The sequence below is a fragment of the Callithrix jacchus genome, chromosome 10 (genome assembly GCF_049354715.1).
Source record: "Callithrix jacchus isolate 240 chromosome 10, calJac240_pri, whole genome shotgun sequence".
Lineage (NCBI taxonomy): Eukaryota > Metazoa > Chordata > Mammalia > Primates > Cebidae > Callithrix > Callithrix jacchus.
In genome coordinates, this window is record NC_133511.1 from 7803362 (window position 1) to 7825978 (window position 22617).

The window sequence follows — 22617 nt, forward strand, 5'->3', positions numbered from 1 at the left end:
GGTGGCAATGAGCCGAGATCATGCCATTGTACTCCAGCCTGGGTGACAGAGCAAGACTGTCAAAAAAAGAGAGAGAGAGAAACATCATATATATGCACTTAGTTTGGCACCCACATACTTTTTATTTTTATTAAGCCACCTCACTTGTTGATATAAGAAAGGTTTTATGAATCCCTGATTAATGCAAGTAGTGTACTTGCAATGTAACAGTGGTTATGAGCTCAGCCTCTGGAGCCACGCTACTTCTGTTCTCCAGGTTCTGTCATTTGCTAGCTGTGTGATATTGGGCAAGTTACTTAACATCTCTGTGCCTCCATTTCTGTATTATAAATAGCCGTAATCTCAAAAAAAAAAACAAAACCTCAGGAAAAAAAATTGCATCTATATTGAATACATACAGACCTTGTTTCTTCTAATTCCCTAAACAATACAGGATAGCAGCTATTTTAATAGCATTTACATTATAGTAGGTACTATAAGTACTTTAGAGATGATTTGAAATATATGGGAGGATGTGCATGGGTAATAAGCAAATGCTATGCTATTTTATATCAGGGACTTGACCATCTATGTGTTTTGGTATTCTGGGAAGTAGAGGGGAGTGGGCGGGGTGGGTCCTGGAATCATTTTTTTTCACGAATACCAAGGGCCAACTGTACAGTAGTGTTTTTGATTCTTTGGGTTAGTGGGGATTGGCAGATGGGGTTTTAGAAAAAATCACGTAACTGGGAGCACTAGTGGCTCATAAACAGTAAGGGAACCCACACATTCAAATGGCTAACCTCATAATTTACATGAACTATCTAAAATATGCCAACTGACTTCCTTTGATTAGCATGCCATTAATTGGATATACAGTCATTCTTCATAATGATGTTTTCGTCAAAAATGGACCACATATGTGGTTTTTTTTTTTTTTTTTTTTTTTGCTTTGCTGCTTAGAATAATAGTGGTCTTATAGGATTATAATGGGAGCTAAAAAATTCCTATTGTCTGGGGATGTTTATTGTAGCCCTTGCAATGTAGTAGTGCAACAACACATCACTCGTGTTTGTGACGCTGGTGTACATAAACCTGTTGTGCTGCCACTCTTATAAAAGTCTAGCACATTTAATTGTGTACAGTACATAATCCTTAGTAATGATAATAAATGGAAGTGTTGCTGGTTTATGTATATCTTTGTCTGTGTTGCTGTAAAGAAATACCTGAGAGTGGTAATTTATTTTTATTTTTATTTTTTGCTATTAATCGTGACATATTATTTTTAATTACGTACAAAGATCTAACATGTCACCCAGGGACCATTTCACCCGCTGCTGTGTTTAGCTGCCAGCCTTCTGTTTTTCTCTTTTCAGCAATGGTGAGGCAGATACCCTTTCCTTGGGGAAGAGAAATCCATGGTTTGTTGCTCTTGCCAATAACAAAAATGTTGGAAAGTAGAGTGGCAAAGCTGTTGCCATTGGCATCTTTCATGTGAACCACTTCAAAAGATCCAGGGTACCTCTCTCTCTCGATGATCACGCTAATTCTTCCCAGATTAGCGCCTCCAGTCACCATACACAGGTTACCAGTGTCGATTGAAGAAATCTGTAATCTTGCCAGTCTTCAAATCGATCTGAATGGTCTCATTCACCTTAATGAGAGGATCAGGGTAGCGGATGGTGTGAGCATTTTGTGTTACCAGAAGAAGGATTCCTTTTGTGCCCACAGAAGTTTTTCTCACTTTGCACAACTTGTACTTGGCCTCCTCAGATGTAATGTGGTATACAGCAGAACAACCCTTGGTGTCATAGATCAGATGGAAATTCTCTCCCATCTTACCAATGCTGATGATATCCATGAATCCAGCAGGGTAGGTTATATCAGTTTGGACCTTGCCATTAATCTTAATGAACTGCTGCATGCGAATCTTCTCTACTTCCTCTCCTGTCTATACTTAAGTCTATTCCTTAGGAAAATGATGAGAGGGAGACACTCTCTCAACTTGTGGGGACCAGTGAATGGTTGTGGAGCAAACATACTGGTCAGTTTATCCAGCATCCAGTGCTTTGGCACTGCTACCCACTTCAGATGCTTCTTAGGACCACAAGCCATGGCTATGTTAGGCAAGGAAAGAGGAGACAGGGTAATTTAGGAAGAAAAGGTTTATTTGGCCTGCAGTTCTGTAGACTGGTGAGATCCTCAGCCTGCTTCTATTCATGACAGAAAGTGAAGGGAAGCCTGTGTGTAGAGATCACATGGCAGGAAAGGAAGCAAGAGAGCGGGGAGAGGTACCAGACTCTTTTTAACAACCAGCTCCCAGGGAACCAACAGAGAACGAACTCACTGCTCAGCACCCCGCCCCCACCCCCACTGGCATTAATCTATTCATGAGGGATCCAGCCCTGTGACCCTAACCTTTCCTTAGGCTCGCCTCCAACATTGGGGGTCAGATTTCAGCATGAGGCTTGGTGGACAGACACCCAAACTGTAGCATTGCATTTACTGTAACATGCTTTTTGTTGTTATTTTAGAGTGTACGCCTTCTAATAAATTTAAAAGTTGACTCTAAAATAGCCTCAGGACCGTTAGGAGGCATTCCAGAAGAAGGCATTGTTATCATAGGAGATGACAGCTCCATTCAGGTTAGTGTACCTGAGGACTTCCCAGTGGGACAACATGTGAAGGTTGAAGACAGTGATGCTGGTGACCCTGACCCTGTATGGGACTACTCTAGTGTGTATGTTTGTCTTAGTTTTTATTTTTTTGAGACGGAGTTTCACTCTCAGGCTGGAGTATGGAGTGCAATGGCACAATCTCGGCTCACCACAACCTCTGCCTCCCAGGTTCAAGCAATTCTCCTACCTTAGCCTCCGGAGTAGCTGGGATTACAGGCTCGTGCCGCCACACCTGGCTAATTTTTTGTATTTTTAGTAGAGATGGGGTTTCACCATGTTAGCCAGGATGGTCCCGATCTCCTGACCTCGTGATCCACCTGCCTCGGCCTCCCAAAGTGTTGGGATTACAGGTGCGAGCCACTGTGCCCAGCTGTTTATCTTAGTTTTTAATGAAAAAGTTTAAAAATAAAAAAAGTTTCGCTCTTGTTACCCAGGCTGGAGTGCAGTGGCGCCGTCTCGGCTCACCGCAACCTCCGCCTCCTGGGTTCAGGCAATTCTCCTGCCTCAGCCTCCTGAGTAGCTGGGATTACAGGCACGCGCCACCATGCCCAGCTAATTTTTTTGTATTTTTAGTAGAGACGGGGTTTCACCATGTTGACCAGGGTGGTCTCAATCTGTTGACCTCGTGATCCACCTGCCTCAGCCTCCCAGAGTACTGGGATTACAGGCTTGAGCCACCGCGCCCGGCCAAAACCCCTTTTTTTAATAAGAAAGAAAGTTTATAGAATAAGGATATAAAGAAAGTAAATGTGTTTGTGAAGCTGTGTAATGTGTTTGTGGGTTTTTTGTTGTTGTTGTTTGTTTAAAATAGAGATGGGATCTCACCATGTTGCCCAGGCTGGTCTCAAAATCCTGAGCTCAAGTGATCATTGTGCCTCAGCCTCCCAGAGGGCTAGGATTAGAGGCCTGAGCCACCATGCCTAGCCATGTGTTTGTGTTTCAGGCTAAATGTTAGTACAAAAAAGTTAAGTTTTCCAGAAAAAGGAAAGGTTTTTAAAGTAAATAAAAGTTACAGTAAACTTAATTTATGGCCGGGCGCGGTGGCTCAAGCCTGTAATCCCAGCACTTTGGGAGGCCGAGGTGGGTGGATCACGAGGTCAAGCGATCGAGACCATCCTGGTCAACATGGTGAAACCCCGTCTCTACTAAAACTACAAAAAAATTAGCTGGGCATGGTGGTGCATGCCTGTAATCCCAGCTGCTCGGGAGGCTGAGGCAGGAGAATTGCCTGAACCCAGGAGGCGGAGGTTGCGGTGAGCCAAGATCGCGCCATTGCACTCCAGCCTGGGTAACAAGAGCGAAACTCCGTCTCAAAAAAACAAACAAACAAACAATTTATTATTGAAGAGAAGTATTTTTGTATGATTTAGCGTAGCCTAAGTGTTTATAAAGTATGTAGTAATATACGGTGATGTCCTAGGCCTTCACATTTATTCCACTCACTCGCTGACTCACCTAGGGCATCTTCCAGTCCTGCAGAATCCATTCATGGTGAGTGCCCTATTTAGGTATACTGTGTTTTATGTTTCATACTGTATTTTTACTGTACCTTTTCTACGTTTAGCTACAGAAATACTTAGGATTTTGTTGTAATTGCCTCCAGTTTCAGTTACGTGCTGTATAGGTTGGTAGCCTAGGATAACAGACTATACCATACGACCTAAGTGTGTAGTAGGCTCTACCACTGGATTTGTGTAAGTACATGCTATTATTTCACACAATGATGAAATTGCTTAACGATGCATTTCTTAGAATATCATTAAGTGATGCATGGCTGTGATCCCCAATCAGTATGGTGGAAACTTTGAGGAGGGAACAAATACAAATCTTTTTTGTTTTTTGTTTTTTTTGAGATGAAGTCTCTTTTCGCCCAGGCTGGAGTGCAGTGGCGTGATCTTGGCTCACTACAACCTATGCCTCCTGGGTTCAAGCAGTTTTCTGCCTCAGCCTCCCAAGTAGCTGAGATTACAGGTGCCCAGCACCACACCCTGCTAATTTACAAATCTTAAAACAACTAAACTGTGGTTGTGTGGTGTTCAGAATTGTGTTCAAGCAGTTTTCTGCCTCAGCCTCCCAAGTAGCTGAGAATACAGGTGCCCAGCACCACACCCTGCTAAATTACAAATCTTAAAACAACTAAACTGTGGTTGTGTGGTGTGTTATGGGTATATAAAAGTAAGGTGATAAAAAAATTGCCCTTAATTCTATGGATGCTGTTATTTCTTGCTTTTCCTTCAGCTTGTCTTTTCACCTTAGCTTTCCTTATACCTTTGTCATAAAGAAGATGTAGCAAGATGTACAGCAATAATAACACATTATTTCCTTGCTTTATTTTAAAAATTTATTTATTTTTTGGAGACATGGTCTCACTTTGTCACTCAGGCTAGAGTGCTGTGGCCTGATCATAGCTCACTGCAGCCTTGAATTCCTGTGCTTAAGTGACGCTCTTGCCTTAGCCTCTTGAGTAGCTGTTGGGACTACTGGTTTGTGCCACCACACCCAGCTAATATTTTATTTTATTTTTATTTTTGTAGAGATGGGTTTCACCATGTTGCCCAGTCTGGTCTCAAACTCTTGGCCTCAAGTGATTCTCCTGCTTTGACCCAACAGGTGTGAGCCACGACGCCTAGTTATTTTTTTTTCCAGAGATAGGATCTCCCTTCAGGCTGGGATGCGGTGGCACGATCCTAACTCACTGTAGCCTCAAACCTCTGGGCCCAAACAATTGTCCTGCCTCAGCCTCTCGAGTAACTAGGACTGCAGGTGTGCCCCACCATGCCTGCCTGCCTGCCTGCCTGCCTGCCTATCTACCTGCCTATCATCTATCTATCTATCTATCTATCTATCTATCTATCTATCTATCTGCCTATCTATCTATCTATCTATCTATCTATCTATCTATCTATCTATCTATCAATCATCTATTCTTAGAGATGGGGTCTTGGTATGATGCCCAGGCCAGTCTTGAAATCCTGCCCTCAAGTGATTCTCCCACCTTGGTCTCCCAAAGTACTGGAATTATAGGCATGAGATCCCTCTGTTTCCTTTTAAATGCAACAGTTGACATCACTAAAATATTGCCATAGTATTGCTTCTGTAATTTGACAGGGTATGTTTTGTCCTATGCGTTATGTAGGGATTTCTGGGTGTTTTCAGGGCAAACCAGTAGGTCAACGTTTGTATTATTTTGTTGTAAAGTAATTGAATTATTTGAAAATGACTCTATTCTAATCATTTTGCAAGCCAGTGGATTTTTCTACTTTTGTTTACATTCTTAGATTTAAACGTTGTTATTTTTAACATGGTATCAATTATTATATTTGTACACCCCGCTGTGTACCCACTCCTTTACTCATGACCCAGTAAGATGGGTTTGTTATAGGTAAACTTAACTGCTTGAAAATGCACTGTTAAATTTCAGTGGGAGCTGTACACATATTGTTAAGCAATAATACATTCTAGAACGGTCTACATAACATATTTCTGGCTGGTAACACCTACCTTCACCCCAGACACGATTTTTTTTTTCCTAAGGTAATTAACAGAGGACCCAAACATATTTTTAAAAATTAAGTTATTCTTCTGTAATGCAGCCTCCCTCCTTTGTTCAGTCAAATGATGGTACAGTATTTAGGCCTGAAGCCTTAACTCTGTGCTTTTGAGATATAAATTTTCTAACTTTCTCTGAGCCAGTGGTTGAAGGCTGCAGTGAGCAATGATGGTGCCACTGCACTCCAGCCTGGGTGACAGCGAGATTCCCATCTCTAAAAAAAAAAAAAAAAAAAAACAATTATAAAGTTGAGTTGTTTTGCTTGTCTTACGGATTTTCTAGTTCTTTACGTATTCTGCATGAGAGTCTTTCTTGAATATATGTATTAGAAATACCTTTCCTGGCCTGGCGCGGTGACTCACACCTATAATCCTAGCACTTTGGGAGGCAAAGGTGCGTGGATCACCTGAGGTCAGGAGTTAGACACCAGCCTGACCAACATAGTGAAACCTCACCTCTGCTAAAAATACAAAATTAGCCAGGCATGGTGGTGGCTGCCTATAATCCCAGCTACTTGGAAGGCTGAGTCAGGAGAAACACTTGAACCAGGGAGGTGGAGGTTGTAGTAAGCCTCAGTTGTGCCACTGCACTCCTGCCTGGGCAATGAGCAAAACTCCATCTCAAAAAAAAAAAAAAAAAAAAAAATCTTCTTCACTCTGTGGGTTGTCTTTTTACTCCCTTAATGGTGACTTTTAATGGCTAACGTTAATTTTAATATTGTACAGTTTATCAATTTATTTCCCTTTATGGTTAGTGCTTGGTTTTAAGGTCATAGAAGCAATTCAGATTTCTACTTATATTAATATTTTGTTAGATTTTTAAAAATAAAAACAAAATTTTAAAATTCTCTTAGAGATTGAGTCTTAAGAATATATCCTGGGTGTTTGGTGTTTAAATAAAGAAAAAAAACAAAAGAAAGAATATATCCTGGGACCCTTCAGGAGTCTGTGTACCACAGTTTAGGGAACAGTATACTAGAATGTGAGTGTCTTGAGGACTTTTTGTTTATGTGCTCCAGTGCACAGTAGAGTCTCAGATATTTGTTCCATGAACAAATGAAATAAATGACAAGGAAGCTCCCCAAAATAAGTTTAAACTCTTTTATCAGTAGTATTATTTTTGCTTTTTCCTGAAAACTGTTTGGGTTTCAGAAAATATAAGCATTGCTAAAATTTGCTTGATTTTTTTTTTTCCTTTGTAAAACGAACCTAAAAGTTTAAAGCGAGTGTGGTCTGAAATTTTTTATTTTAGTGGAAAGAGATATTTACCTTCTTGGCAAACAGTGTCCTCCTCTTGCTCCTATACCATGTTTGAAAAGAAATGTCTTTTATGTAGTGATGTTTCCACTGTATGGCTTCTAGATCATTGTCACTAAATTTTTATAATCATGGATCTGTGCGATTTACTATAAGCCTGACAAAATTAAGCCAAGGGCTGGATCTGGCCCATGGATTAGAAGCCCATTAATTCCTTATCTAGGAACGAACAGAGAGTAATTAAGAATGTGGCTTTAACAGAGCTAAACTACTTGGATTTGATTTCCTGCTCTGCCACTTATTGCCTGTAATTTTAGACAAATAATCTAACTTAATCTCAGGTTGTACAGTGTGCATAAAATGGGAATAGACCAGGCACAGTGATCACGCCTGTAATCCCAGCAGTTTGGGAGGCTGAGGCAAGAGGATCACTTGATCACTTGAGGCCAAGAGTTTGAACCTGCGGTGAGCAATGATTATGTCCCTGCACTTTAGCCTGGGTGACAGAGCAAGATCCTATCTGAAAAAAAAAGCAGGGGGAGGGAATAATAATATTACTGAACACGTAGGATAGTTGTAAAGATTAATTCATACTTGTAAACTATTTGGAACAGTACAGCACCTAAGACATAATTAGCAGTCAGATATTATAAAGTAAAATAATCACAGTGATGTAGTGATTTACACATCTCCCCTGAAGATTATTGTGAAGTTAAATAATAGAGGATACAAATGCTCAACTAAAATTTAGTTACAGATATCAGATATTCAAACCATTTGTACAAATTTAAGGAAAGTCAAAAGAAAGAAGTCTTTCGTACAACAGATATCACATGTACAAAATTTGTTGGCCTTTATAATCCCCAATTAGTGAAATCCCGTATATTTGCAATGAAAAAAAAAAATAGTAGAAAATCTTGCAGTGGAATGATTAAACAAAGACAATAGAAATGAGAAATTTTTGCTAAATCCTATCCTTCCATAATCTCAATTTCAATCATCCTACTTGATTACCTGGTACCTCCCTGTCTCTGACTCTCTGTAGTGCTTTCATTCCAACAGTTCACCTCCACTACTAGAGCCTTCAGTTCATTGATTCTACCACCTTATTGTTTAATATCTTATATCTGGTTTATAGTTTTCATCAAATTCGAAAACATTTTTACATTTTTCTTCAAATATTCACTACACCTTCACCTCAAGTTTCCAATTATATGTAGATTAGGTCATTTGATACTGCACAGATCACTGATACTCATTTTAAAAATATTTTGGAGGCGGAGGTTGCGGTGAGCTGAGATCACATCGTTGCACTCCAGCCTGGGTAACAAGACTGAAACTGTGTCTCAAAAAAAAATAAAATAAAAAAAAACAAATAAAAAATATTTCATTTCTTTGTTTTTCATGCTTTCCTCTACCTTTTTGGTCATATAGAATATCTGTAATAGCTGACTTAATATCCTTGTTTACTAAATATAACACCTGTGACATTTCTGGGTCAGCTTCTTTTGATGTTTTTTTATTTCTCTTGGTGATAGGTTATATTTTCCTGTTTCTTTGTGTGCTTGGTAGTTTTTAACTGAATGTCACTTGTGAGTATATGTCATTGCGAGTATATGTTTTAGGGGCTTGATTTAAAAAATTAAATACTTTTGGATTTGGTTCTGATGCAGTTTGGTAACTTGGAATCAGTTGATACTTTTGAAGCTTACCTTTTAGATTTGCTAGAGTGTGTCCAGAATACCACTCCGAGTAGGGCTACTTTGGCTCCACTATAGACTCAATAACTTTCTGTGGACTCTACCAAATGCCTGGCACTTTAAAGGGTGTTTCCACTCTGCCTGGTGGCAACCCAAACTTTTTCTAGCCCTGTGTGCACTCTGCTCATTGTTCTGCCCATTCCTTCCTAATGATTCTTTCCCCCGTCTCAGAGTTTTCTCGTACCCAGGTTAGTACTCAGCCACAGGCTTGAGGGGCCTTCTCTGTAGGTATCCAGAGCTCCCTTTGTGCCATGAATTCTAGTTACCTCAGCCTTTTCAAACTCCAAACTCTGTCACTTAGGGAAACTGCTGTTTGAGTTTCCCCTCCTTGTGATGAGGCCTGGAGGCACTCTCCAGGCAGTATGTTTGGACATTTGTAGCACTCAACTCATTTGTTTTTCTTTTCTCAGGCAGCACTGTCCTGCACTGCCTTTGGCTTTCTAGTTGTTTAAGCAGGAGAGGAAATCTGGTTCCTGTTATTCTGTCATGATTGGAAGCAGAAGTCTCTTTCTCTTTTCATCTTGAATTCCATTTTCTCCCCCTTACCCAACATAAATTCTCTTCTCAGTGATTCTAATCATTCCCTTCAATACACTTTTCACTCCCTTGCCCCCGTCTTGTTCCGCTTGGGAAAAGTGTACAACCCTGTTTAAATCCCTCCACTTTTCAGTGTCAGTACCTGTGCAGCTGAATGGCATTGGAGAAAGACACAACTATGCTATTTTTACCTTAAATTCATGACCACAATGAGCCCAGCCATCCTACACTCCATAGTCACTTATTCTTCCGCTTTCTTAGATGTGTTTTTCACATCTTTTCTGTCAACATGGTAGCATTTCCTCCCCCATCTTCTCAGGTATTATCCTTATTTCCACATCCCTGGGAAATTAAAGCAATAAAACATGAGCTTCTCAGAGTCATACAACATCTGCCCTCGTACCAGCACCTGCACGTACATTCGTTTGCCTTCTCCTCTTAGCCTGTAGTCACTTCTTCCACATGTGCACTGGATCCCGTTCCCTCTTGCCTACCAGTGCAGTTTAAATCACTAGCAGTTTCTCTCCCATTCCCCACATCGTCAACATTTCATTATATCCGGGAACATTCCTGTCAGCATACAATCCTACTGTATTTATCCTATCGTTAAAGAATTGTTTTTGTACTTTCTCTCACCCTATCAATTAACGTGCCATTTCTTTGGTCTCTTATACAGGAAAATTGTGAAGAGTTGTCGGTCATCTTTACAGTTTTCTTCTTTATTTTTGTTTTTATTTACTTACTTATTTTTTGAGATAGGGTCTCACTGTTGCCCAGGCTGGAGTGCAGTGGCATGATCTTGGCTCACTGTAACCTCCACCTCCTAGGTTCAAGTGATTCTCCTGCCTCAGCCTCCCGAGTAGCTGGGGTTGCCAGGGCCCACCACTACACCCAGCTAATTTTTTGTATTTTTAGTAGAGCCAGGGTTTCACCATGTAGGTCAGGCTTGTCTCGAACTCCTGACTTCAAGTGATCGATCCACCCACCTCGGCCTCCCAAAGTGCTGGGATTACAGGCAGGAGACACTGCGTCCAGCCAGATTTTTTTTGTATTTTTGGTAGAGATGGGGTTTCGCCATGTTACCCAGGCTGGTCTCAAACTCCTGGGCTCAAGTGATCTGCCTCCCTCAGCCTCCCAAAGTGTGGGGATTACAAGCATGAACCATTGCACCTGGCTCCTCATTCTCTCTTAATTCCACTCTTTATTTCACTGAAATCTGGCTTTTTGTCGTTACCACTCTGCAAAAACTACTGTTGACAAAGTTTCAGTGACTTCCATATTGCTGTTTCATTGGTTATTTTACGTGATCTATCAGGAGCATTTGTTAAAATTAATTATTCTGTCATTCTGATATACTTTATTCACTTGTTGTCCAGAATACCATACTTTTGGTTTTCTTGCTAATTGTGCTCTGGTTGCTCTTTCTGTCTCCTTTGCTAGTTCTTACTCCTCTGTCCTCCTCTTAATGTTGGATACCTAAGACCTCAGACTTTGTTATGTCTCTCACAGTGATCTCATCCAATAACAGGTTTTAAAACCGTCTGTATTCCGATGACTTCCAAGTTTTGATTTTCTAGTAGACCTTTAAATTCCAGATTTCCATATTGAACTCCTATTCAACATTTTCACATGAATGTCTAATAGAGATGTTAAATATAATATATCTAAAACCAGTCTCACACACTTTCCTTCATAAGCCTGTCAAATCTTCTTTTATTCTAGATGATGGTAGTGCCGCACTTACTGGACAAAAGCCTTAAAGTCATGCTTTACTCCATTTTCTCATATCTCAGATGCTTACTGTCAGGAAGTCCTATTAGTACCACCTTTTGGGCATCTAAAATCAAACACTTTGTACACCTTCTACCTCCATTGCTATCACCTCGGTCCAATTCACCATCAGTGCTTTCTAATCCTATACCCAGTTTTGAGCCTTGTCTCTTATAATGTATTCTCAACAAGTAATGAGGGAGATTTTAAAATGTAAGTAAGACTGTGATACTTCTTGCTCAGAATCTTTTAATGGCTCTTCATCTCACTTGTAGTAGAAACCAGTCTTTATAATGGCCTTCAGGGTCCTACAAGACCCAGCTCAGTAAGATCCAGTAAGCTAAGTTACTTCTATGACCTTATCTGCTCTCTCCTCTTTCTTTGCTTTGCCTTGATTACATTAAGCGTGCTTCTACCTTATGTTCTTTGCATTCTGCTTTCTCTGCCTAGAATACTGTTTTCCCAGATATTCCCCCATTGCCAACTCCCTGTTGGCTTCCCTGTGGCTCATTTGTGTGAAAAGAGTGCCTGTGGGGGGATTAGTTGTACTGTAAGGAGTAAAGGATGGAGGGACCGGGGTATGGCAAATGTTGAAGTCCTCTAAGAGCCCGTGAATGAGAGAATTCTAGACCTGGTAGCAACTGTTGAGTCCAGCCCGTTTGCTATTCTGAATAATAATGAAAGAATTAAGAGACTTTGTAGCAAGTTAATAGAGATGAGGCAGCCTTCAGTCAGTCAGTGAAAACATATAAATCAAACTTCATAGTCGGAAGATTCTTTTGCTTATTTCTCAGGCATTCTCTTTTGTGTATATATAGTGGATTTGGTGCCCTGCCACTTAGTTATGATTTAGTGATATGCTCTTTAGTTTAATAGAGAATACGTCAAAGAACTACTTGAGCATCGTTTTTGGAATCTGTTATAAAAGTTTAAAAGAAAACATTCAGTTATTAAATTACTGTTAAAATTGAGTATTGGGGGAAAGTTTATTATGTGTTCCATCAAACAGGAGAATCAAATACATTTTCTGGTACTTAACTATATCTGTATCTATATATAACTGTATCTATTGCTTATAAGCCAATATATCTATTAGGATATTAGTAGATTTCAGAGCCTAATCAGTATTTAATTTATCTCTAGTACCTCGCTACTCTGGTTCTTTTTACCTTTTTTATTTTTAATTGCAGGACTTATACTATGTTTAATTTTATAAATTACCAAAAGTGCTTGTGGAAATAGACTTAGTTGAAGTTGGAAAGAATCCTCTTGTTAAGAGGGTATCGATATCTCCATGTCACTCAAGAAAAGACTTGTGTGTTCTTTCCATGGGTGACAGAGGAAGACCCTGTCTCAAAGCAAACAACAAAAAAAAATCATATGGACACACTTAACTTGAAAAGGAGTACTAGTGACTAACACATATGGGGTCTCTTTCTCCCTTTGTTTTTGGTAATGTAATCGATTATTATTTTTTTTCCTAATGTTGTACCACTTTTACATTCCAGAGATAAACTATATGATTATGAGGTATGATTGTTTTGATATGCCACTTGTTCAATTTGATAATACTTAGATTTTTGCATCTTTGTTCCCTGGTAAGATAGGCCTAGAGTTTCCATTTCTTACACTGTTCTCAACAGTTCAGTGTCAGGGTTTTTTGTTAGCATTATAAAAGGAGATGGGTATTTTTCTATGTTTTTCTCTCCTCAATTTTCAGAGTTTATATAGATTTCCAATATACTTTTTGTGAGGAGTTTAAGACAACTACAAAATTAGATGATACAGTCTCCACATAAGACCACTCCCACTTCTGACACCAACTGTAAGTTTGGTGGATTCCCAAAACTCTCAGGTTTGATAATTCATTAGAAGGGCTCACAGCATTTAGTGACAGCTGTTGTACCCATATTTGTGATTTGTTATAGGGAAAGGATTCTGAAAGGAAGAGACTGATAAGGCGGAGTTTAGGAGGGTTCCAAATACAGAGCTTCTCTTGCCCTTTCCCCATGTGGTCAGAACACATTGCTCTCCCGGCATCAATGTGTGACAGTATGCATGAGTACCACCAAATAGGGAAGCTCACCCAACCTTTACTGTTGAGTTTTTATGGAGCTTATTCACACAGGCGTAATTAATTGCTCACAAGGATAATTTTGGTCTCCATGTTGACTGACCTTGTGTGTCCCACAACCCCTATCTCAAGTTACATTGTTCGTCTTTCTGATTGGTCAGCCTCCACCTAGGATTATGCAGGTATGGACAGTCCCCTCCCTGAGTTGCATAGTTAGCCTATCCAGAATGGCCCAAGGCCTCCCAGGCAACGGCACACTTATTAAACCTAACTTTCTAAGTGTCCAGAGATTACCTACTAGAAGTCAGGAGGAAAAGACTGGACTGTCTCTTTGGATAAGGCCAAATTCTTCACTACATACTTTTGTACAATTAATTTTTCTCTTTTATGATTATCTTCCTGTGATTCCTCAATAGCAGATTAAGCCTGTAGGGATTCCATTATGGAAAACTGGTTCATTTAAATTTGAGCCCTTCATTTCTCTAGCTGTCTTATGAAAATTACAGGATATTTTTTATTTAACTGCATTAAAGTCTCTTTTTTTTTTTTTTTTTTCAAGAATAAAGGTTCTCTTCAATTTGAAGACAAATGGGATTTTATGCGCCCGATTGTTTTGAAGCTTTTACGCCAGGAATCTGTTACAAAACAGCAGTGGTTCGATCTATTTTCGTAAGTACCCCACTAATTCTGTTTGCTAACATGCAGGAAATTTTGGTGATGTCTTTCTATACCCAGATGGAATGTGTAACTCTAGATCGGTCTGTTTACCTATTAAAAAGTATTACTAGTTATGTTGAGGGTCTCCAGGACCTCTCCCAGGTATGACGATTTGCTCGAGGGCTCACAGGACTGAACGTACGTTCATACTCACAGCTATGAGTCATTACAGTGACAGGATCCCAAGAAAAACCAGCAAAGGGAAAAGGTACATGGCATGAAGTGCAGGAAAAATCAAGCACAAGCTTCCAAGAAGAGTCCTTTCCCTGGGGAGTCACACAGGACACACTTAATTTTTCCAGCAGTGATTGACAACATGTGATATGTTGTCTACCAGAGAAGCTTATTAGAGACTCAGTACTCAGGGTTTTTATGGAGGCTGGTCACCTAGGCAGTCTCTCCCAATGTGTACCAAAATCAGTGTAAACCATAGTATTTGTATAAACAGTTTAGGAACAGTAAGCCACTGTTACTTCAGGAAAGTTTTATTTAAGTGTAGGAAACTGTTGACCATTCAAATTCTCAGGTGCCAGCCAAGGGTTAATCTTACAAGCAGGCATTTCTAGGGTATGCAGTCTCAGGGGTGCTAGTTTAATGTTTTGCTGTTGGCCAAAATATTTTTACAGCAAAATTACATCTGCAGGCCCCTGTCTAGCAGGGCAAGACCAACCTATAGTATTGATCTCAGTTATCTTTTTTTATTTTTTATTTTTTTGAGATAGAGTCTTGCTGTTTCCCAGGCTGGAGTGCAGGGGCACCATCTTGGCTCCCTGCAACCTCTGTTTCCCGGGTTTAAGTGATTCTCATGCCTCAGCCTCCTGAGTAGCTGGGCTTACAGGCATGTGCCACCATGCCCAACCAATCTTTGTATTTTTAGTAGAGACAGGGTTTCGCCATGTTGTCCAAGTTGGTCTCAAACTCCTGACCTCAGGTGATCTGCCCGCCTCAACCTTCCAAAGTCCTGGGATTACAGCCATGAGCCACCATACCTGGCCAGTTATCCCTTTTTAGGGGTCCTGAATTTAGCCAGTTAAAACAAACACCATAGATCGTAAGGGTTGTCTTAGAAAACCATGTGGCTTTCTCTTTCAGTTTCTGTATGAGCCATTTTCAACATGGTCAGCTCAGGCACAAGTGTCAACTCAGGCACAGCACAACTCAGGGCAGTAACTCAGAGCACAACTCAATCCTCAAAGCCTTCCAGGATTGAGACAGTGCCATGCTAGGGTACATACACTGACAAATAATCCCAGGGGGCTCATGTAGTACTCCTGGAAACATGTTTAAAATTGTTAAGATACCTTAAGGAAGATATTAGGTGGTGCAGGTTAACAAGGCCCTCGCTGTGGCCTCCCACCATGGGGCTTACATTCTAGGGTTCCCAATTCAGTGTAGTTGACTTATAATTCAGTTCAGGCCTTGGTTTCAGCAGGACTGCCTGAAGGCAGTTAGTTCCAAACAGGAGGTGTTCTACATGGAAAGTGCAGAAGTTGAGGCTATTCCTTGCCATCTCATAGTTGGTGCTGTTAGGTCTGATTTTAAGTTCAGTCAGTTTGAATTAAAAGGACTCATGGCAGCTTGGAAAGGCAACCCTGAGAGATTCCCTTTAGGAAAAGTGGGAAAGCTTTCAGGAATAGTTGTGAAAAGCAAAAATCATTAATGTCCTCCTCCTCTCCTGTCTCTTCTCAGATGCTAGGTTTTGTTTTCTCTTCCTTATAAAACCGTGTATCCCTTTCAGTTATGAAAGTCTCCTGTCTTCTCAGTCATCCAGGTCTGCATGAGGGACAAAAGATGTTTTTTACTGAAAAACGTTTTTATACAGCTTAATTAGACGTATTATATTTAGGAATTTATCAGGATGAAATCCTGAATTTTCGAAACTTTTCAAAATGGGCTTATGTTATCTCCCACCCCTTTTGTCCTGATCATTTGTCTAGTGAGTAACTAGAAAATATGAGTTCCTTTCTGGGGATAGCTGTGTTTAATGACCAGACGGACTTACTGAGGTGTGTGTGTACCAGGAGGGAAAGAGAGAAGTAGAGTCAGGTCATTAAATCTGTTGTTGCAAGCTGTAACCAATCCAAAAAGGCAGACACAAGTCAGCAGCAGCGAAGCATCTCAAGGGGTCAAAATCTAATCACAAAATCACACTCTTTGTGATGTGCCCTCTCCCAACCTAAAGCTTTTGGTAGGAAACACCAGTTGAGAATACTTTCAGTCTCCATATTAGATGTATGAGACTAATCAGCAGCTTGATTTTGGGTAGTCCCATCAGAGAATGAGCCTTTTTCTTTGGATATCTGTGAGTGGTTGAGGTGGTCCAGCTAGAATCCATGATGTTTTTAGTTTCTGGTTCCACAGGAGGATATCTTTTACATCTTCAGTAATCTTTGAGGGCCAAAGCGGCTTATACCTGTAATCCCAGAACTTTGGGAAGCCAAGACAAGATGATCGCTTGAGCCCAGGAATTCAAGACCAGCCTAGGCAACATAGAGAGACCCTATCTCTACAAAAACAAAAAATCCCCATGTGGTGGCACACGCCTGTAGTCCCATTTAATTGGGAGCTGAGGTGAAAGGATTGCTTGAACCCTCAAGCAGATTGCTTGCTGCATTGAGGCTGCAGGAAGCTATGATCACACCACTCCATTCCAGACTGAATGACAGCAAGACCCTGTCTCAAAAAAAAAAAAAAAAACAGAAAAAGTATTTCGGGCAAAGTCCTGTTTATTGAGTATATGCCTGCTTTCAGTTCAGCACAGCTTGTGTTAAGGTTGAAATAGCCCAGTAGCAGAGCGTCAGGTTTCAGCCTAGCATCAGATCCAGGTAACGAGATCTGTGATTTCAGGATTCCAAAAAAGTTAGTGTCTTGTCTTTGGCAGCAGCAGAGCCAAGATGCTTCAGGCTCACAGTCATATTTCAAGTCCAAGTGATCAGCAAGACTATCTGAGGTCCTATTTTACCTTGTCAGTCTCATGATCCAAAGCGATCCCCTCAAAAATATGCATATCAGCCTGGAAAATCATCAGGCTTCTAAGGGTCAGACGTCTAATTTCGCAAGAATTCAACAGCAGTGAAAAACTGCATGTAAAATGCCTAAAGTGTATTTCTTCCATCTGGAGATTTCCTTTGTTTTATGTTGTCTCTCTTTTTCCAGAGGCAGCAGTAGTTAAAAAAACATAGTATGCATTGGAACCAAATCATTTTCTGAGTGGGGGGGAAAAAAAAACATAGTAAATATCATCCATTGTGAAGAGCTTACCCTGTTCCCAATACTCAAAGAGCTGAAATTCCAGTCTCTTCAGCAGAAAAAAAAGCAGGAAGTTTTGTCTCACTAACTTTTCCTGATTGGAACAATCCCTCTAGCATTTATGAAATGGCTAACAGCATATTACATGTTATGTCATTTTTGATTATATGTCTAAATGCACTAGCTGCAAAGTACAAAGTCATCTCTTAACCCCCTACCACGTTTTTACCTTATTTTAAATTGATTGATTGATTGAGATGGAGTCTTGCTCTGTTGACCAGGCAGTGGCACAATCTCGGCTTACTGCATCCTCCACCTCCTGGGTTCAAGCGACTCCTGCCTTGCCTCTTGAGTAGCTGGACTACAGGTACCCACCACTGCACATGGCTAATTTTTATATTTTTAGTAGAGATGGGGTTTTACCATGTTGACTAGGCTGGTCTCAAACTCTTGATCTCAAGTGATCTGCCCACCTCAGTCTCCCAAAGTGTTGGGATTACAGGCATGAGCCACCGTGCCTGGCCATCCTTATTCCTTATTTTAAATTTAATCAAACTTCTAGTAGTAAATTCAGTGTTTATAAGAGTAACATTATAACTGCTGGAAGATCCTGACTGGAATGCAAGGTATAGGTGTAGGGAGGGACGGCAGCAGCAGCAGCTAGGCTGAAAAACAGCTGAAGTGGTTCACTCTCCCCACTCCTGCTTCTCCCCTAGTTTATCTAAAGCTTTGCTCCAGCCCTGGGCTCTGATTTTGCTATTATTTTTTCCTATTTGGAGGAGAGAGCATATAAACTTTTAATGCTTTTGATCCACCCAAAACTCACCTTTGGGAACTTTTGGGCCTCTTCTCTTCCCACCTGGAGGCAAGAAAAAACAAAAACAGAGACATCATCCAGGCTCTGCTTTTTCTCCCCTCACTTTAGTCAGCATGGCCAGAAACTGCCAGGGGAATTAGAGAGCTTGTTCTCCTGGTGTTAGAACCACCATTTTCAAATTTCATAAATAAGTTTTACCTGTCACAACAGACGAGCTCAGCTGCTGTTACATACTATGAATGATTTTATAGCCACCCAAGCAACAAATGTTTGTCATCCTACTGCTTCTTCCCTCTTCATGAGTCCAGCTTCTGACACCAGCTGTGTCGGCAATCCCAAGGTCACCCCTAGGCTTAGTGATTGCTTGGAGTATACATAGTACTCACCATGTAGTTGTATTCATGGCTATGACTTATAACAGTGAAGGAAGCAAAGCAAAATCAACAAAGGGAAAAAGTGCATGTAGCAGAGTCCAGGCTAACAAAATGCAGACTCCCAAATGTCTTCTCCCACAGGAGTCAAACAGAGCAAGCTTAATTCCTCCAGCAACTGACTGAGACAACATATATAAAATATTGTCTTCCGCCGGGCGTGGTGGCTCACGCCTGTAATCCAAGCACTTTGGAGGCCAAGGCGGGCGGATCACCTGAGGTCGGGAGTTCAAGACCAGCCTGACCAATATGGTGAAACCCCGTCTTTAAAAAAAAAAAAAAAAAGAAGAAAGAAAAAGAAAAAAAAATGGCTTCCAGGGTAGCTAATTAGAGACTCAGCACCCAGACTTAGTCCTGAGATCTGGTCGTATAAGCAGCTTCTACCGGGCACATACCAAAATTCGAGAGTGGCAGAAGAAAACAAGTGTTCAACGTAAGTCACACTGTTTGTATAAACAGTTTAGGTACGTAAAACATTCTTGTTAAGGAATGATGGGAATCCTCCCAAAAATCCAGATTGCCACATCCTAGTCAAAGGCCAGCCTTGCACACAGGTCATTCTTAGGATAGCAGGCTCACACACACTGTTAAAATACTGTATCAGCGAATTACAGATGTTAATTGCATAACCTATACACATTGAGCTATTGTAATCATTTTCTCTCTCTATCACTTAAGAAAATACTCTAATTTCCTAAATGATGTAGGACTTGTTGCAAACTATCAATTAACTTATAATTCTGGCCTTTGGGAAATTCAAGTTCAGTAAGAAACAGCTGAGGCCTTTTAAAGCTTTATTACATTCACGTATAAATATAATTTTCATAAATGATTCAATCGAACTATTTTATGAATGATATATTTGTGTGGTGGGGTTTTTTTGCTGTTAGGTTGTTTTTGCCAGTTATTCAATTAAACTATTTTATAATGATATGTTGGGTGTGGTGGAGTTTTTTACTGTTAGGTTGTTTTTGCCAATCTGTTGATAAAATTTATTATTGAGAATAGTGCTTGTTCTCTGAGTACTCCTGACTGAGAAAAGGAGCATAGAGGGGTGGCGTTCCCTACTAAAAGTGGACTTCAAAGTAGAAATCATTAATAACCTTGTACAGTTGGTAGCCTCAACATGTCATTTTTAAAGATCTTTCAGCCAGGCATGGTGGCTCACACCTGTAATCCCAGCCCTTTGGGAGGCTGAGGTGGGTGGATCACCTGAGGCCAGGAGTTCGAGACCAGCCTGACCAACGTGGTGAAACCCCATCTCTACTAAAAAATACATAAATTACCTGGGTGCGATGGTGGGCCCCGGTAATCCCAGCTACTCAGAAGGCTGAGGTAGGAGAATCAATTGACCCTGGGAGGCAGAGGTTGCAGTGAGCCAGGATTGTGTCATTCCACTCTAGCCTGGGAAACAGGAGTGAAACTTCTTGTCAAAAAATAAAAAAGATCTTCCATCTCCTTGGAGTACCTAAAGCAGCTCAGTGTATAGTCCTTTTAGGTAAAGGGATTCCTATATATCACCCAAATTACAAGACTGACAATAATTAAAACCCTTGTAACTTTTATCCGTATTTTGGCCATATTAATCATTAACATTTAGGTTGCTTATGTCCTCCTAAATCTGAGTTAATAATGTATTGATGTTAAGCTGCATTGACTGTCTGAGATTCCCACCCCTTTTCTCATAATCTGTATTCTTTCTCAGTAGAAGTACTCTTGGTATTTTGGGCGGTATGAGATCGTTCTGCATCTTGTACAATATTTATCACTTCTGTCCTTCACTTTTTTTTTTTGAAATGGAGTTTCACTCTTATTGCCCAGGCTGGAGTTCAATGGTGCAATCTTGGCTCGCTGCAACCTCTGCCTCCCGGGTTCAAGTGATTCTCTTGCCTCAGCTTCCCAAGTAGCTGGGATTACAGGCATGTGCCACCACACCCAGATTTATTGGACTTAGTAGAGATGGGGTAGAGATGGGGTTTCATCATGTCGGTCAGGCTGGTCTTGAACTCCTGACCTCCACCCACCTTGGCCTCCCAAAGTGCTTTGATTACAGGCGTGAGCCACCATGCCCAGCCTGTCCTTCACTCTTATAAACTCCAGTCATGAACACGCCTTCTGTTTCTTTCTTCCCACCCTTCATTATAAAAACGTAGATTCTCACATGTTTCCAGACACCCTTCTAGGGGAATAATACCTTCCTCAGTTGAGAACTGCTGCTCTAGATCCATGGTGTTAGGTTTGAGTCTGCTCTGTGGAATTAAAGCCAGAATTAAATAAACTACTTTCAACCTGTGATATCTAAAAAAAAAAAAAGTTCTTCAAGTATATTACTAAATTTCAACAGCTACCCTATGGGGCAGTTATTATCTGCACTTTACAGGTAAGAAAATTGATCTTGGCTGGGTGTGGTGGCTCACGCCTGCAATCCTAGCACTTTGGGAGGCTGAGGTGGGCAACATGGTAAAACCTTGTGTCTACAAAAAAATACAAAAAATTAGCTCGGGATGGTAGCACATGCCTGTTGTTCCAGCTACTCAGGTGGCTGAGGTGGGAGAATCAGCTGAGCCTGAGTGGTCAAGGCCACTGTACTCCAGCCTGGGTGACAGAGCCAGAACCTTACTTAAAAAAAAAAAAAAAAAAAAAAAAAAAGGGAAAAGAAAAGAAAAAAGATCTTGAGAGACATGAGATACTTTGGCCAAAGTTCAGGACACATTAAATTATAGAATTGGTTTCCAGCCAAGGTGTGTGTTTGTCTCCAAAGTTTGTCTACAGTGTAGCAGTTGGGAGTACAGATTTAGTACAGATTTTGATATCAATTGGAACTGAATTTGGATTCTGAGTCTTCGCTTTTTAATTTTATAGCTCTCGCCTGTTACTTCATCTCGCTTACTCCTCCTCATGTTTGGGTGGACTCCTCCATTTGTCTCCTCAGATGGAGGCATTGTTCATAAAATACTGGATAAAGTAGACAGGCAGGCAGTTTGGGAGGTATGGAACAGAATAGGAAACTAGTTTACAAGTTTATTATAAACGATATTACGCCAGGTGTGGTGGCTCATGCCTGTGATCCCAGCACTTTGGGAGGTGGAGACAGGTGAAGCCCAGGAGTTCAGGACCAGCCTGGGCAACACAGGAAGACTCCATCTCTACAGAAAGTACAAAAGCTAGCCAAGCGTGGTGGTACATGCTCTCAGACTGGTCTTGAATTACTGCTTCAGTCTCTTTATTCATTATTAGTCTGTTCTAGTTTTCTCTGTCTTTATGGTTCAATCCTGGTAGGTTGTATGTATCTTCCCAGGAATTTGTCCATTTCTTCTATGTTTTCTAATTTGTTGGTGTATAGCAGTTTTTATAATAGTCTCTAATGATTCTTGTTAATTGTATTTTAAAATTCTTTCATGTCGTTTTTTTCCTACTAGATATTAAAATACGGAGAAATTTTGTGACAGACACTGGTCATTGGCTAAGCCAGTGACAAAGTCACTCCTGGCTTTCTTTGCCTTGCATACCTTCTGCTAGAAAGGCTGGTTAATTTAATACTTTTTGGGTCTTCCTTACTACTAGGGTGGCTGTATGACACCATTTTGGAAAATAGGTCTATGGAGGTTTCTAGAAAAGTTTTTACTTTCCACACAAATTATACTAATGTGCTTGGCACTGTCCTTCCTTTCCCCCCTTAGTAGTAACAGGGCAAAGAGACTAACATGCTAAGCTGGCAGAACAAAAAGGAAAAGATCCTAGTGATCTGGTGACACTAACAGTTGCATACCTCTACTCTTCTTGTTATATAAGAAAAATA

General features: G+C 40.6%; 1 protein-coding gene and 1 long non-coding RNA gene across 2 annotated transcripts in view; one reads left to right on the forward strand and one right to left on the reverse strand.

Moving 5' to 3' along the window:
- CUL5 (cullin 5) overlaps positions 1–22617 on the forward strand; it is a 107317-nt gene that overhangs the window by 12914 nt on the left and 71786 nt on the right. The window contains 1 exon segment of the mRNA XM_002807267.7: positions 14164–14273. Within this exon segment, the coding sequence (XP_002807313.3) occupies positions 14164–14273 (110 nt within the window).
- LOC144578032 (uncharacterized) lies at positions 17394–21069 on the reverse strand. The gene is made up of 3 exons (XR_013523008.1): positions 21013–21069; positions 18397–18429; positions 17394–17527 (listed from the first exon to the last, which is right to left on the reverse strand). It is a non-coding gene; the product is annotated as an uncharacterized LOC144578032 (long non-coding RNA).